A 16,097-nucleotide genomic window follows, 5' to 3' on the forward strand; every position below is an offset into this window, starting at 1 on the left:
GTTTCAATCACAGGAAATTTTAAAAATAACACAGATGGATAGATTCACACAGATACAGAAAAACAATACTTAACTAATCGCACTATATTTTCCTGACTGATTAAATAATTACTGTTCCCTAGTTAAGTTACTTACTACATGCAAGGCATTATGATGTGGGTGAGTAGTCTAGTCATGTTCCAATAACAGAGTGCTCAGTGTCACTATCACATCTCTTCACTAATATCTAAATATCATTTTAATGAGGGCTATAGAATCACATTTGGTCACCTGACTCAGGTCCCCACAATACCCCCTTTGCTAGAAACTGAACCAGAATCTAGCATGTGTGTGTCACAATACACACACACACACACACACACACACACACAGCTTTGCTAAACAATGTTACAGCATCTGGAAGCTGTAAAACAATTTTAACACTTCCACTCTTCCTACAGAGCTACTAAGCCAGGATTCTCACAGAGATTTCATCTCTGGCTGCAGTCACAACTATAACACACAATCTTTAATGCCTAAACCAGGTAATTTACTTTAAGACTATTTTTCAAAGTTAGCTGGACTAAGATTAACCTCTTCTCTTCCAGTATCCTCTGTTACAATATATTCATTTCAACAGTTACAATACTGTGTGACATACAGGTGTTTTTTTTTTGTCCAGCAGGACTCACTGTTAGTACATTTTTTTTTTAACACAAGCCACTTTACAAATACATTTTTAACACATAAGCACCTGCACAAACCAGTTTGATATATAAATTACACAATTCTATGCAAAACTGAAGATAGCTACGCTGGCATATGTTACAACCAATGCCCTACTCTCTCTGGCATAGCTGGTACTACCTCACATTGTCACACCTTCTTCCTACCTTCTCAGGAAATAAACATTTGATCTAAAGCTCTGAAAAAAATAGTTCTGTCATGATAGTGCCAGACTTTTCTGTGGACATACAAGGTACAGAAGTACCGCATTTTTAGGTTCAGGAAAGAAAATGGTGTGATGGAATAGTTTGGCTTAAAGTAAACTTGGATGCCACTTTAGCCAAAAAAGAAGGATTATTTCTCAAAGAAACCCTGTTCCTAGGGAAACTGACATATGGCTGACAACACAAGAGCTTGCAACTCAAATACACTTCTTGCTGAGGTCAGAGCAATCAGTAAAACTGTTTACCATATTAAGAACTGTAAGTCAGCCAGTTTAGCTGGTTCAAACTGAGCAAGTCTCATCTTCTGTAACACAATTAAGATCCCAAGGAAGAGCCTCTGGTTTTCCTGGAGGCCTCTTATGCAAAATCCCTTTCAAGAACATTTTGACAGGAGACTGGCTTGAAAAAGGAGGATCCCTGGGCAGACATGCTGAAATGGCCAACAAATATACCTTGATAGATGAATAAGAAAGGCCATAGGATAGTAACTCGCAAATATCGTAAAACCAGAGAATTAGTCCTGAATGAGTGCTGCTTATATTGATGCATTAACTAGAAAACCCTTTCCATTTGCTAACATATGATTTTTCTAATAGCAGACTTTCTTGCCTCCATTAGTACCTGATGAACATCCTCAGTAAAAAGATGGCTAAAACGAATTAAGACCCTATCATCCAGGCAGTCAACTGAAGATGACTGATGTCAGGGTGTGTCAAACACCCTTGCTCTTGTGTGAGTAGATCCAGTCTGTGTGGAAGCTTGTGGTAACTACTCCTTGCCATTTCCAAAAGAAGGGAAAACCACAGTTGCCTGTGCCAGAGGGGAAATCATCACAATGATCTTGGGGGATTCTTCTGAATCTTCAGAAGTACACTGGATATTAGTGGAAAGGCATACAGGAATGGTCGTGCCCAAAGAAAAGTTGTCTGTCTTCCAGGCCTTTTTTCATGGAGTTCTGAAACAGAATCTTGCCAGTTGACTGTTCAAAGAGGAGGCAGAGGGGTCTGGTTAAGGAACTCCTCACAGATGGATTAAATCTTGGAAGCCCCACTGATCTAGTTTTCACTCATGAAGGTCTGCCCTGGTCCTGCTCAAATTGTCTTCCACACAATTTTGCTCTGATGGAATTCAGGATGCCTGCAGAGTGAGATTGTGCTGTGAAGCTACATACCAAGCTATCACGGCAAATCTGCAAAGAGGGTATGACCTAGCTGATGTATCACATGACTGTGGTATTGTCTGTAAACACCTGAAGAGGTCCCAGGGACCAAAGACTGTTCACAGAGTTGAGTATCTTGATCAGGACAAGCATGTTGTTAATATTTATGTGCTTGTGTCTATCTTTGGTATCCCCACTCCCTGCACTTTTATCCCTCATGAAACTACTCCCCAAGCAGAATCCAAAGCTTCTGTGGTAACTGACTGCTTTGGAGCAGGGAGGGGGAAGGAAGGATATTTGTGGTCTCCACCAAAAGATCCCTTTTCTGACCAACCCCAGCACCAGGATTTGAAAACATAAAGGGTAGTGATTCTGGGACCAAAGAAATGTCTGATACCACTGTATCTTTCCCATGTGGATTCTTGCCAGGGGTATCATAAGAATTACAGATGCCATGACACACACAATCCTGAGGTATTCCCTCACAGTGACCAAAGTGGAAAACCTCAAATACATCTAAATAAATATCTTTTTTCCTGTGGAATTAAAGGTCTTTGAATAGAGGTCTCTGGTCGACATCCCAGGAAGACAACCCTGTGTGAGAAAGTCAAGAAAGATTTTTGAATGTTCTCTTGAAGTCCCAGTTTGTGTAAGAGATCCCTCACCCAAAACAGAGATTCCAGATACTTTGAAAAAGATTCTGCAAAGATAAACAAGTCATCTAAACATGGAAAAGTGTGGATACTCTGTAGCCTGAGCGATATCTAGAGCTAGACACTTTGTGAACTTTGTCTTGGTGCAGTAGATAGTCCAAAGGGAAAGGCAGAGAAATGATAACATGATCCAGATACACAAAACCTTAAGTGTTCAGATCAATAGTTTATTTCTACATGGGTGTTGAAGGTTATTACAGTTTGTTAAACTCACCATAACAAATCTATTCCAGGGAGGGTCAAAGCCCACTCTACCAGATCATTGGCTTCATCTATGGCTTTTTGTAAATGGTTGGATTCTAGAAGCTGCTACTTGGTCCTCTATACATACTTTTACAAATCAGATCAAACTTTGCTAAGACCATTCTACAGGGGCTCCTGGACTCTTCTAATTCCAACTCTCAAATGTAGTAAGCTATGGTAATCTACCCATATAGCTAAGGTTACTGTAGCAGTGATCAGTATGATGAACACAGTACAGTTGTGTAAGCTGAACTTATTGTAACAGTAGATGCACGAATGATCATTGCTGCAGTATCCACTCCCTCCTTCCACCCCCTTGTTTTCTGGGGTCTATATTAGATCAGGTGATCGAATACCTAAACATCGATCTTCTAATATCAAACCTAAGAATATCGAACCCCCCACCGCCCCCGCACATCGGCCAGTTGAAAAAAAAAACAAAAAACTTTACATCCAAACTAAGTAGGGGGCTTCACCCCTCACACCCACCTACCCCCAATAACTAAATATACCAACTCCGAGATTGCTCAACAGTATGGAAATGGCAAAATCCAGCCAATGGCCTAGGGAAATCTTTCCCTGTGTTAAAACGTCCGTTTGTCGTTTTTTGCTTTCGATAGTAGAAGATTGTTGTTTAGGTGTTTGATCATCTAAACATTCGATCTTCTAATATAGACCCATTTTCTGGTGTGCTTTTTATGCCAGGGTGTGAACATTAATTTTTTTGTTGCTCATAGTACTGTCTTTCAGGGCTCAGCCTCCTTTTCTCTGTTGGCAGGAAAGCTCTGAATGGCTTCATGCCCAAACCTATCTTTTAGTCAGCTCAGCTTGAGTTGTTTCACAGTTTGAGCATGTAGAATGAGCCCTAAAGTTTTGGAAGGTGGTCAGCTGTTATAACTGTGACAAGAGAAAAACCCATATAGCTAAGGCAAGGACAAGTGTCCACTCCCTGTCTCTGAACTAAAATTATAGCTATGATTTTCTTGTGTTACTGTCTTGGTAGAACACTGGGGAAATGGAAAAGTGGTAGTCTATAGTGCTGATGTGTATGTCAACAGTACCTGGTGTTAAATTCTCTATGCCCTTTGCAGGCACTCTAAAGCAGCCTGTTATAATCACCTGTGTTCTTATTTGTTTAACTAGTTATTTCATTTTAACTACTTATTTCCTGATGATGTAGACTGCTCTACTGGTGCTTACGCATTTGTATATACATTTGTTTTATGTGGGTCTCCCTTGAAAATGGGAGTTAAAACATTTCAGATAAATAAAAATCATCAGCTGGTCTGAGGTAATATACAAGTCTGCTGCCAAGGTAAGGATGGGAAGTGGAACAGTTTTGCCTAATTTGACAAAGTCACAGCACAAAATAAAACAGTACTGGAATTGCATGACCTATTACACAGGACTATGTACAATATTTTGAGTAGTTCTGTTACTTAGTCAGTTCTTATTGCATTCACTAGCAGAACATTCTGCCATTAAACAGCAATCTGTACCTTTAGATTTTAGGAACTGAACATTACAAGAAGTATCGGGTTCCTAGCAAACGATCGAATGGACATTGCTGAAAGTCATATGATCTAAACCATATGATTGAAAATTCAGTATGTCGAACCGTTCTGACTAAGATTGCGTTACAGTAGGAATTAGGAAATTTGCTCTTCTCCCCACTGTAGTGCAATCTCGAAATTGGTATAAATAATTAACAGGGGATATAGGGGGGGTGCAGGGGGCCTTGCCCCCCCTACAAAAGCATTTTTTATTTTCTGTATGTGGGTGTTGTTTTGTTTGGACTATTTTTTTTTTTCCGATGGAAACTGAATGTTTGATCATATGACTTGACAATCTGTCCATTCAATGGTCTGTCAGAGATTTGAAGTATCAAGTACCCCTATATAACTACATATAAATTTATTAATGCACATTGTTATCAGTCAATTTATGAATTTGATGTTTTATTGACTAGGCAAGACTCAGTTTTAGTTTGTAATATAAAAATCAGACAAGCCTGTTACCTAGTGGTTGCTCACACGTGTCACAGCAGTATATACAGAGTTGTATTAACTAAAATTCCTAATATTGTTGATTAAAATCTAGCTATGTCATGACTAATTCAAGTTGATCAAAGCTGGATAGCAACAAGACAATCCAAACCAAACAGAAATCCAAGAAGCAATACTCAATTCTGCACCAGCCAAGACAGTATAGAGTTAATTAGTGTTGCCCTCTGTCATCCATTAATATTTAATACTTTACTTACGGATAACCACACACAACATAATTAACAGAAATTTGTAAGAAAAGGGCTAGAATCAAGTAGTGGGTTAGTTTCTTTTATCTCCCCAAATATACATGTGTATATATAATTTCATGTTTCAAAATCATCTTACCCTGAAACAGAGTTGTGTCATATCTGTCTTTATTAAGAATACAGGCCCTCACACATACCAAAATACACTATTTGGCATTTAGATATGGTGCCAAGGATTTAAAAAGAAATAATTTCTGACAAGAATGAAATCTTATCCTGTTCAGACAGATAGCTGGTGAAACTCCCATAGCAACAGCTCACATATTCCCCTCATCTATAGCCAGTCGGATACCCACATGCTGTTTTTCCTCCAACTGTGACTGATGTCTCCTAGCACTGTCCAAGAAGCTGTTGTCATTTAAAGCACCAGTCTCTCCCTGTGCCATTCGGTGACATTTTCAAGTACTATACTATGAGCAACACATCCTGTTCTGTCCTCCTAGAATTATTTCACAAAGCAGAATACACGAATTATCAATTAGGAATGCTAGCACGTGCATTATACTGGGGAGGGTCATGTAGTAGTAACATTTTAGCTTTTCTGAAATTGCCCCTCTTGAACTTTTAATGGCTAAAGTACTGGAAGTCAGAACATATATCATCCAGGAAATGAGACCCTTCTGAAAAACAGATATGGCAGGAATAGGGGAAACTAGAATTAACCAAGAGAAAAGTAAAATCTGCAATAGTCAAAGTAACTTATAAAAGCTAAGATAAGCTCCTTTTCAATACTAGAGCAGAAAAAACAAGCACTCCAAAAATAGTTACCTATAGATAAAAGTTGACCTTAATTACATTTAATTGATGCTGAATTCTGACTAGCTATGTTTTTATCTTTCTTAAATAAAGATGTGCTGTTTCTAATAATTATGTTGCTTTTGAGTTTAATTGATTTTGGTTCATCTGTTTTGTGATACTGTTTCATTTCTTCTTTGATTTAAATTTATAATTAATGAAGGCAGAAAGTTACAAACATGCTAACATAACTGCATTATGTAAAACTACATGGAAAGATGCCGGAGAGGTGGAATCCTTCACAAAATATATAGAATGGATACAATAATAATAATATTCTGTCTCGAATAAGAAAGCATTTCATTTGTAGCCATATTTGAAGAAATACCACTTTTGATGGAGATACTCAAACACAGAGGTACCCTGCTGTGCTACATATATATATATACTACAAATAGTCAGTCCAGGGGGATCCAGTATCTGTCAGTCTGGGAGGATATGGTAAACAGACCTCGCTGCTTTGCTAGAGATGGTCTGCATCTGTCTCCCCCCTAGGCTTTTGGATACTGGCAAAGGCCCTTGCCTCCCCCAAAGTGCCTTTTTTAGGCAATGTCAAAACAACAAATTTTCCAATGTAACAAAATTTAATTGTGACAAACTCAGGGTTGTGCTGCTTAACGTTAGGAGTTTAAACATGAAACTGCACTCCCTGGAAGCACTCCTCACCTTAGAGGATGCTGACATCTGTGCAGTTATCAAGGCATGGTTCAAGGCCGCTGAGAGCACCTCAGCCATGCAAGGCTGCAATGCCTTTCACACTTTCAGACGTCAAAATGAACGTGAAGGACCCAAACGTGGAGGTGCATCCATTTTCATTAAAAACAAATGCACTTTGAGACTGGTCAAACAGCTTGACTCCCTCAAACTACTCCATGTCCAATTAACTACTGGGAAAGCACTACACCAAATCATTGCTAGCTACAGATCCCCCACCATGAACCAGGATAAGCACACCACCTACCTCGATTTACTGGAATCCCTTGCCATACAGCCCAACACCTTAGTCATGGGAGATTTCAATTATCCTTCCATAGACTGGGGGAATACACAAGCAAAAACATGCTCGCCCAGAGGTTCCTGGACTGTAAGACAAATGCTCTGGAACAGATTCGAGCCCCTAGAGGGGGTGCAGACTATGTTCTTGACATAGTACTCACCAATATGGAGGTGGTCACTGTACTTCTCCATGCACAATATGCTCGCGTTATGTTAGACCACAAATCAGTCTTGTTTGAAGTACCTACTGGAACTGACACCATCAAAGGAACAAAATTTATAAAAAACTTTACCAAAGCTAACTACGGCCTACTGACTGATGGTACAAAAAAGCTTCATACCACACGCAATCGCAGACATCAATGATCACTATGCAGAAGTGTGTGCAAATCCCCTGTACAAACACTTAAGCGACTGTATAAACTCTGCTGTATCCGATTGGATCAAAAACAGGTCTTTCTGTAAAAACCCACCATGGTAGACTTTATAAACAGATTATATAACAAGCAGAAGAAACTGTTGTCCAAAGGCAAAAGAGATATTACTATGCAGGGGAAGAGTTCCCACCTAAGCCTACACAAGAAAATCAGAAATCTTGTAGTCTTTTAAAGCAAATTATGAAACTCAAATCGCATCCCTAGCTAAGGATAATTATAAGGTATTCTTTAACTATGTCCAAAGTCTAAAAGAGAATGCCCAGCTATGTGCCGAACTGGATGGGATCACTCATACTACATCAGAAGATATCACCAATCTGCTAGCTGACAGACTCAGTGCAAACTTCATCCCCTATCCCCACCTACCATATCCCAAAGCATACTTGACCTCAGCCCTCTGCCTAGTAGCTATAGAGAAAAGGTCATCTCTGCATTCGCCAAGGGCAAAAACACAGCTTCAATGGGGCCAGATAATATTCCAAGTTGTTTACTAAATAATCTAAAAACAAGACCTAGTGGACCTACTTGGCATTCTCATTAATCATAGCTTGACAACTGGCTATGTTCCTGCAGAATGGAGAAAAATAACAGTAATCCCCCTGCACAAAGGGGAGCCATCAACTCAACTTCGGAACTACAGACCCATAAGTCTAACCAGCCTCATCTGCTAGGCCATGGAAAGAATCATCATGGACATTATCAACAAAGACATAGGAGACCTCTAAACACTGGACCCAACCCAGTTTGGCTTTAAGGGTAAATCATACTTATTAAACCTGGTGGACTTCTTTGAGAATGTCACCAAAGAAATGGACGAAGGTAAGACAGCAAAAATAGCCTATCTCGACCTTTCCAAGGCTTTCAACAATTCCCCACTCTGGGATTGTTGAGAAATTTTCCCAGAAAGGGAGTAACCCTTACTTTACTAAATGGGTAGCCAACTGTCTCACTGATGGAACACACACTGTCAAAACTGGTGACCACCTCCACCAGTAGACCCATCGGCAGTGGAGTACCAAAGGGGTCTGTGCCGGGCCCCTTACTGTTTGGCATCTATTTCTCAGAAGTCCAGGCCAAGGTAGAGAGCCTTTGGCTCACCAAGTTTGCTTATGATTTTAAACTGGGAGAAACCCAGATGATATCAACAAATTACAAGAAGGGCTAACACAAAGAAATGATTGGTGCCAAAGCCATGGTGTAAAACTAAATGCAAAAAAATGCATTTTTATTCCCTTTAGTAAAATGGAATTCCCTACAAATTACAATATTGACCCCCCCCCCCCCCGAGTTCCAACCCAGTGGAGTTAGACTTGGGAACACAGGTTGACAGAAATCTGAACTTTGACCATCAAGTTTCAACAGTGGTAAGGAAAGTCTTCTATGCAGTGCACCTGATAAGCAAGGGCACAGAATCCAGTTCAGGGGATGTTACAACTCCACTGTACTCGACCCTCATCAGACCACTAAGAGAGTATAATGCACAGTTTTGCATGCACCTTACCAGACACCTGCAGCAGCTGGAAAATTCTCAGAGGTTTCTCACAAGAAAATATAGGGACTCCAAACCATGTCCTACTGGACAGGCTGAAACTGAAAGCTCTGTCACTTTATTCTGTATCTTATAGGCTGCTGAGAGGTGACTTGTGCCTGGCTTATAAGGCAATCTCCAACCCTGCCTAACAGAAATGCTGCACATCCGCAAGTCAAATGGCATAAGTGTCAATCACTCTAGGGATCTCAACCTAGCTTATGACATTAACAGAACATGCTGCACAGACAGATAGGTCTCCAAGAGACTGCCAGTTCTCTGGATCATACGTCCTAGTCATGTAAAACAGACCCCCTCTCTGACCCTATTTAAAAGCAAACTAGATAACTGGATGGGAGACTGCAAATTCACCCCTGGGGTGGCACCCATGTCCCTCATGGACAGGGTTAACCAGTGTGGACCACAAACCTGCTCTGTTCATATATCCGTTCTGCGAACTACCCTAAAAGAGCAAATGGGGAAACTTGGGATTAACATGTCTAGGCTTGTAAAGGCTCTAGGGCTGCTAGCCAATAAACTCCTATGAATCTAAGACATCTAAAGACATGCACAACTCTTTTAATGTACTACATTACTTGTAGCACTATTTGCTGACTTCAGCACAATTGTGATCAGTCTAAATTGCAATACGAGAATTCATGACTTCCCACAGTCACCTCTGAAATGGAAAAACATCTGATTGGCAGTTAGCTACAAAATTAAGGCTAACAGGTGTTACAAAGCTACTTACTATAGTCCAATGCTTAATTTCCCACAGCTTCCATTTGCCTACTGTATAACCCTGACCAAGCCACTTAATCAGACAGTGCTCTTGGGCATCCCCTGAAAATAGGCACTTTGGTCCCAGTGGGCTCTCCTGGTTAACACAAATTTATAAAAATGAATAAAAATAACTGCTTTCTCATACTTCTTAAATTAATGTTTATAATGTGTGATTGCTTTGTCTATAATTCTATTTTTCCAGGTTAATACAGTTTTAAGAACAGTCTCTTACCTTATGGAGCCAGTGTAAATTCATTTGCTGTCCCACAGTTATGTGGCAGAGTGCTAGTACCTGCAATGAAAATAAAAGTGAACATAAATGATTAAGTTTCAACTGCATCCATCATTTAAATCAATAGTAGCTCATGTGCCAAAAACTATACCTCAAGGCAGTCTTTTGCCTGCTCATGTTCCAGCTGCTCACAGGCTGCTTGCAGCTGAATGCTTCTCTGTGTATTCTAGCTTGAGCCAACTCAGATATACATTTCTTCTATATATACTTTCTGTAAGTTTGCATAACCTTGGAGATGGTACATGTGGTAACTGGGGGGCATGGGTGGTAAAGCCTCCATGTCATGGAGTGCAAAGTGTCTTGTCCTCACTGCAATAAGCATGCCTTTTTAATTTTTGTTGCCCCAGAGTGATGTGGCATAATGCCACTGCCTCCAATGAAAACAGGTAAAAACATAGACCATTAAGGCTAGAAGTCAAATGTACAGAAAGCACAGTTAATAGGTGTTTACTAGGATAACGACCACAAGGGCCTTTTTAAACCTAGCCATACATCCCAAATCTCTGACAAGTTCCAGTACTCTTGATAACTGTAAACAGAGGTTTGGGAGATGAACCATTTACAGGTTACCTATGTCCATTAGAGAGACAGGTGCCAATCCAGGGATGAATTTCCATTTTCCCATCCAATTGTCCAAGTTGCACTTGAATTGGATTACTTAGGAACTTTGCTTCACATGGATAGGGAGTATGTTCCAAAGGCACAGTAGTCTCTGTAAGAACTTAACATAACAGCAGATACCCAATTCAATCACTGCTTACATACAGGATATCCTTTGAAGGAAGAACTGTACATCTGGCCAATACACCAAAGGTTGGTTACTTTTCTCTCAAAATGTACACCAGACATATGTCAAAAGAGTGAACATGCTAAATGGTACAAAATAGACATGCAGGCATTATAATTCTCAGGTCCTTCTTGCCCCATACCAGGAAAACAAAAACTGGGGAGCAGAAGGAAGAGTGTGAAAATAACAAAATAGCAATGGAAGGGTAAAAGGTGGAGATGATTCACCCCAGCCAAAAGAAAAGAAAAACATATGAAAAGAAAAACAAAGGGGGGAGGGAGCCAATACTGCAACAGTGATCTAATCAGACATCTACTGTCATGTTATGTTCTGACTTACACGACTGGACTAGGTCTTTCTTGATTACTGTTCCATTATATATATGGGAACACTCCCAAAGCTGTTTATAATATCTGTTAGGAGGACTGATAAGCAGAACTAGATTCTAGCATTACTTGGGAGGACACAGCTAGCCAAACCAGTCCTGGCCTTAGAAACTACATCAATGTTATGATGTTTTGTAAAAATGAGAATGGAAGACTGAGTGGCTGGTTGTGAGTCTAGGCCCTTGAAAAAAGCACCTGAAGAAGCTACAGTTCTGGTGGAGTGAACTCTAACCTGGTACGGGAGAGTTTCCACAAAACAAACAAGGAAATGGCCAAAGAAATCCACAATGGACACTGTTATTTTAGAAATAGGAAAATGTGTATCTTTTCTTGGAAAGAAACAGCTGATCAGTTTTTCAGATATCCTTAGTTTTGTCTAAAAAAATATGTTGCCTATGAAAATTTAGGGTATGCAAAATTCTTTCCCCTTTTGGGGGGTTGGGAAAATAAAGTAGGCAAACTAATGCACTGGTTTAAAGACATTTCATTAAAAACCTTGGCCATAAAGGTAGGATATCCTACTTTTGTGGAAGATGAAAAATGGAGGAGAATCCATGAAGGCTTATAATTCAGACACCATTTTAGCTGAAGTAAAGGCTACTACCAAAACAGTCTTCTGAGCAGTGTACAGAATTTGAGAGAATAGGAAGAAGTTGGTTGAAAATGAGGGAGATTCAACTTTTCCAGGACATAAAACTCAGGTCCCAAGGAGGAGTAACAGATTTTTTTTTTTTTTTTTTTTGTCTGATATGTAGTAAGTGTTTTAGAAATTGTTTGACCTTAAAGCATGTAGATAAAGGTTGATCCAAAGCCAAACAGGAAGAGATGGCAGAAAAAATATGGTTTACTGAAATAATATTTCAGATCTGAGTTGAGCAGCTCACACAAACAGGACAGAAAAGTAGGAATACCCATATAATAAGGGTCCTTTTTTTCTTTGGCCACCAAACAAAAAAGCTCTTACACTCAGAAACTTAGAATTTTCTTGTAACAGGTTTTCTAGCCTCCTGAAACACCTGTGGCACATCAACAAATAGGATCCTGATACCATACAAAGACCTATCATCCTAACTGTCACATTTAGGGTATGCAAGTCTGGGTGAATAAGAAAACCCTGCTATTGTGTGAGCATGTCCTTCCTATATGGTGTGGTGACTGCAACTGGCCAGGTGGCAAAGGAGAGAGAACCAGTATTGTCTGGACCAAAAGGGGGTCACCAACGGCATATTTGGGTTGTCTTTCTTCATTCTGAGTTGGGCCTTCAGAATCAGGGGGAAAAGTAGGAAAGGTGCAAAGGGATTTCCCATTCCATGAGCCTAACATGCAGTCCCATTATCCAAGTCTGACTGATATCTGGTTGATCAACCAAAAGATTTCCTTCTTCGAGAGGGGCAAGACAGGAATATGGAAGTTAAGGGGGTGGCAATACTGTGCCCAAATGGATTAGGGATACCACTGAATCTTCCTCATGTGGAGTCTAGCAAACAGAACCACTTGAATCAATCAACTCCTGTTTTTCCCATTTTCTACATGTGGTCAGAGTGTCATGTCAACATCTCACCATCCCTCTCTATTGAATGCCACTCTCCTACCTTCTTTGACACGCATATCTTCTCTAACATAATCCATTGTTTTGTACACCTTACTTTTCAGCTTATTTGGCATTCTTCTGTTATACACTACATCTGACAATCTATGCTAACTTGCTGCGGCCCCACTGATTCTAACTCTGGCCTCTTCATTCAGGCTTCCCTTTTCCTCAATCACGCCTCTCAGAAACCTGAAGCTGTTAACATGTTCCAGTAGCTACCCTTCTATCTCACTTCTTAGCTTCTTCTGATTTCCCCCATTTGGTGTCATTATAACGTTTTATCTGTACTCAGCTTCATGCCATGCACCTTCAGTTTTGCATTCCATTCCCCTATCCTTTGGTGAAGTTCTTGCTCAGAATTTGCCTCTGATACCACACACCTCTTAACCATGCCAAATTCGTCGGCATTTAAAGATTTTGAGGTCCAAATAATGGGGTGCCCCGAATTTTCGATTGGACCCCTTTATTCACGGTTAATTCTCAGCCTTTTTAAAATTTTTTTCCACCTCGGCAATCTTCCACTGACGTCATCACATGCGTGATAATGACAGCATCATGAGCGGCCTGCCAGCCAGTCGGAATTTGGCTGAGGGCTCGAGGGGTGTGACTGTCTGAATGTTTATGTTCTGGGCAGCAGCAACGTGCATCTCGGATGGATATATTACAGACTTCAAAATCAAATCAGGGCAGGTGCAGTGGCAGCCAGTAGCAACTAATCCAATATTCAGTCTCCGTTAATTGACGGATACTTTGTCATAAAGAAGTAAATAGGAAATTGTTTGCAGTATTTTGAATGGGATGGGAAATGGGTGATCTGAAGCTTTCAGGGGTTGGGTCGTCGCTCTCGAATTTGTTGGCTCAAAATGCCCTGGGCTGGTTTCAGTGTAAAGTGTTAATATGGCTGGCTCTGGGAGAGCTTACAGTGAGAAACAATGAATGTTAATTGTTGTGTATATAACTTATTTACATTAAAAGAGAGACGCAAATCTAGGTAATAATAGTGGCATTTGGTTGTCACTTTTGATCAAAGATTCAGAACTCCAAGCCGTTTTAGGTAAGGTGTCAGAGAGGGATAGAGACCTCTACTTATGGTAGTTGGCCTCCTTAAACATGGTTTTATGCACTGTTAGCACACACATTATATATACTGGAAATGTATTATTCTTTTTTCTGATAATGATGGTAGTTGTTGATATATAAAAAGAATTTCGTTACATCATGGTAGTTTCTGCTGGCCTTTCGATTTGCAGTGGTGATGACACTGACATTAGAATTATCTTATTTGAAGTTCGTTTTGACACTTGCTGACATCAAATGGAAGGACTGTAAGTCTTGATTGTATTACTATGTTTTAGTTCATTTAGGGATATAATTTATGCAGGTCATTGTTGATGCATCTGTAATGCTGTTTCGGCTGTGCAGGAAAGTGGATTATTATGCTAAGTATTTTGGTACTTCCAAGTTAAAATGTGCGGTAGGATAAAACAATGTTTTATATTTCAACAAGATGAAACTCTAGGCAGACTTGTCCGTGGGCTTATGGGGCTTGGGGAAAGTTGACAAGTTAGGTTTTGTTTTACCATAGCTTACAAAGCATTGGGTAGGTAAAACCTGCAGGAGATACATTTGAATAGTTGGTGTTACAGACCACAGATAGGCGGTTAGTGGATCCTTTTTTGTTATGTGGCTGGTGACAGTTGCCATACCGGTAGTTTGTATTAGGAGACACCCTGATGAGCAGTAGCAAGCTCCTCACCTGGTGTAACATGGATCAACCTTAGAGTGACAGAACTCTTATTTTTGAAGAAGTGTTTCTGTTATTCTGGCTGTTTTTACGAAAATGATATATACTTGTGTGTGCCCATCTTTCACAGATATTGTCAGCATTGCCCTTAGAGTTTGTTTTTATTTTCTAATTTTTAAAAAGTAAAAAATTAGAACAGTGAAACTATCCAAACACTTAACTGACATACCTATCTGGATGTCAGTCAAGTCGGCACCGCCCACATCTGCGCAGAGTACAATGGTGTGGCTTTAGGTAAACAGTTGCTGCCATACATCTGTTTATGGAATAGTCAGTTTAAGGCACAGCTTGACTGACTCTAAAAAATTGGTTTGGTTGCATTAACACTGGTAAAATTTTGACTTGGCAACGCAGAGCTTGTCATTTGATCCCTAGCATTTGGTAAAAGGTTTCCCTGTGCTGTGTTGGTACATTGTTGTCGTTCTCTGTTTTAAATAAATTTAGTCTTGTTGACCTGTGTCTGTGTCCCTGTTTATTGTTTAGCAGGCTAAGCCATATGATCTGGCAGTTGCCACATAAGGTTAAAGCTGTGAACTGCAGTTACTGTGGTACAGGGCTTGATTCACTCGGATCTAGTTTGTCTGTTGTGTGCCCTTGAACAAATCATTTAACTAGACATTGCTCCTGGGTCTACCCTGAAAAAAACAGTGTGTCCAGTGAGCCTACCTGGTTAACAAATGAGTATTATAATCCCTTTAGCATGTAGGGTATGCAGTCCTGGTGTCATTGTTTTCTTTTCCTTTACTCAGCAAGATGCCAAAATCCTTAAATAGGAGGAGAGACATTTGAATGGTCTGAACTTAATGCCAAGAATGTGAACATAGCTCTCGGTCTTCAAAATAAGGTGTTGCACAGGAATGGATGTTATATACTGTAGGTAACTATAGTGGCAGTAACAGAAAATTATGTATGGGTGTGAGGATGGGTTTTTGTGAAGTTTATGCTGTGCAAGTAAATAGTCATTGTCGGTTTATGCTATACGTGTAGTGGTATTGGTGAGAGAGCATACACAATTCTGAATAGTGTTGCATCAGGGGAGATAAATTCTGTCTTTGGTAATAGTAGGCCTGGGTGAGTCATAAGAAGGGGGAAAAAGTTTTAGCCATCAAGAGTTTTGTGATTATTTCAGGCAGTTGGCAAGTTGTCTGACCTTAATGTAAACTGTCAATATTAATTTTCTTATCTGTTTTTCTTTGCCCAAGAACATGTGACAAATCTGATGTTTGCTTATGACAAAGCAATTCAGTTTGTCAGCACAGTGTTTCAGCACTTTAGAGACACTTCCTCAAAGTGCTTGGTTCTTCGGTTTGGCTCTATGCTGGGTTGCCTTCTCTATGAAG

At 40.0% G+C, this 16,097-nt stretch overlaps 1 protein-coding gene across 2 annotated transcripts in view; it reads right to left on the reverse strand.

The window, feature by feature from the left end:
* The window catches only part of GDPD5 (glycerophosphodiester phosphodiesterase domain containing 5), a 1,733,766-nt gene that overhangs the window by 558,971 nt on the left and 1,158,698 nt on the right, over positions 1-16,097 (reverse strand). For both annotated transcript variants that reach the window (XM_044071140.1, XM_044071141.1), the window contains one exon: positions 10,130-10,189. In XM_044071140.1, the coding sequence (XP_043927075.1) occupies positions 10,130-10,189 (60 nt within the window). The remainder of the gene's footprint in view (positions 1-10,129; positions 10,190-16,097) is intronic.

Source organism: Protopterus annectens, chromosome 5.part0, assembly GCF_019279795.1.
Source record: "Protopterus annectens isolate FY-2018-M chromosome 5.part0, PAN1.0, whole genome shotgun sequence".
Taxonomy (NCBI): domain Eukaryota; kingdom Metazoa; phylum Chordata; order Ceratodontiformes; family Protopteridae; genus Protopterus; species Protopterus annectens.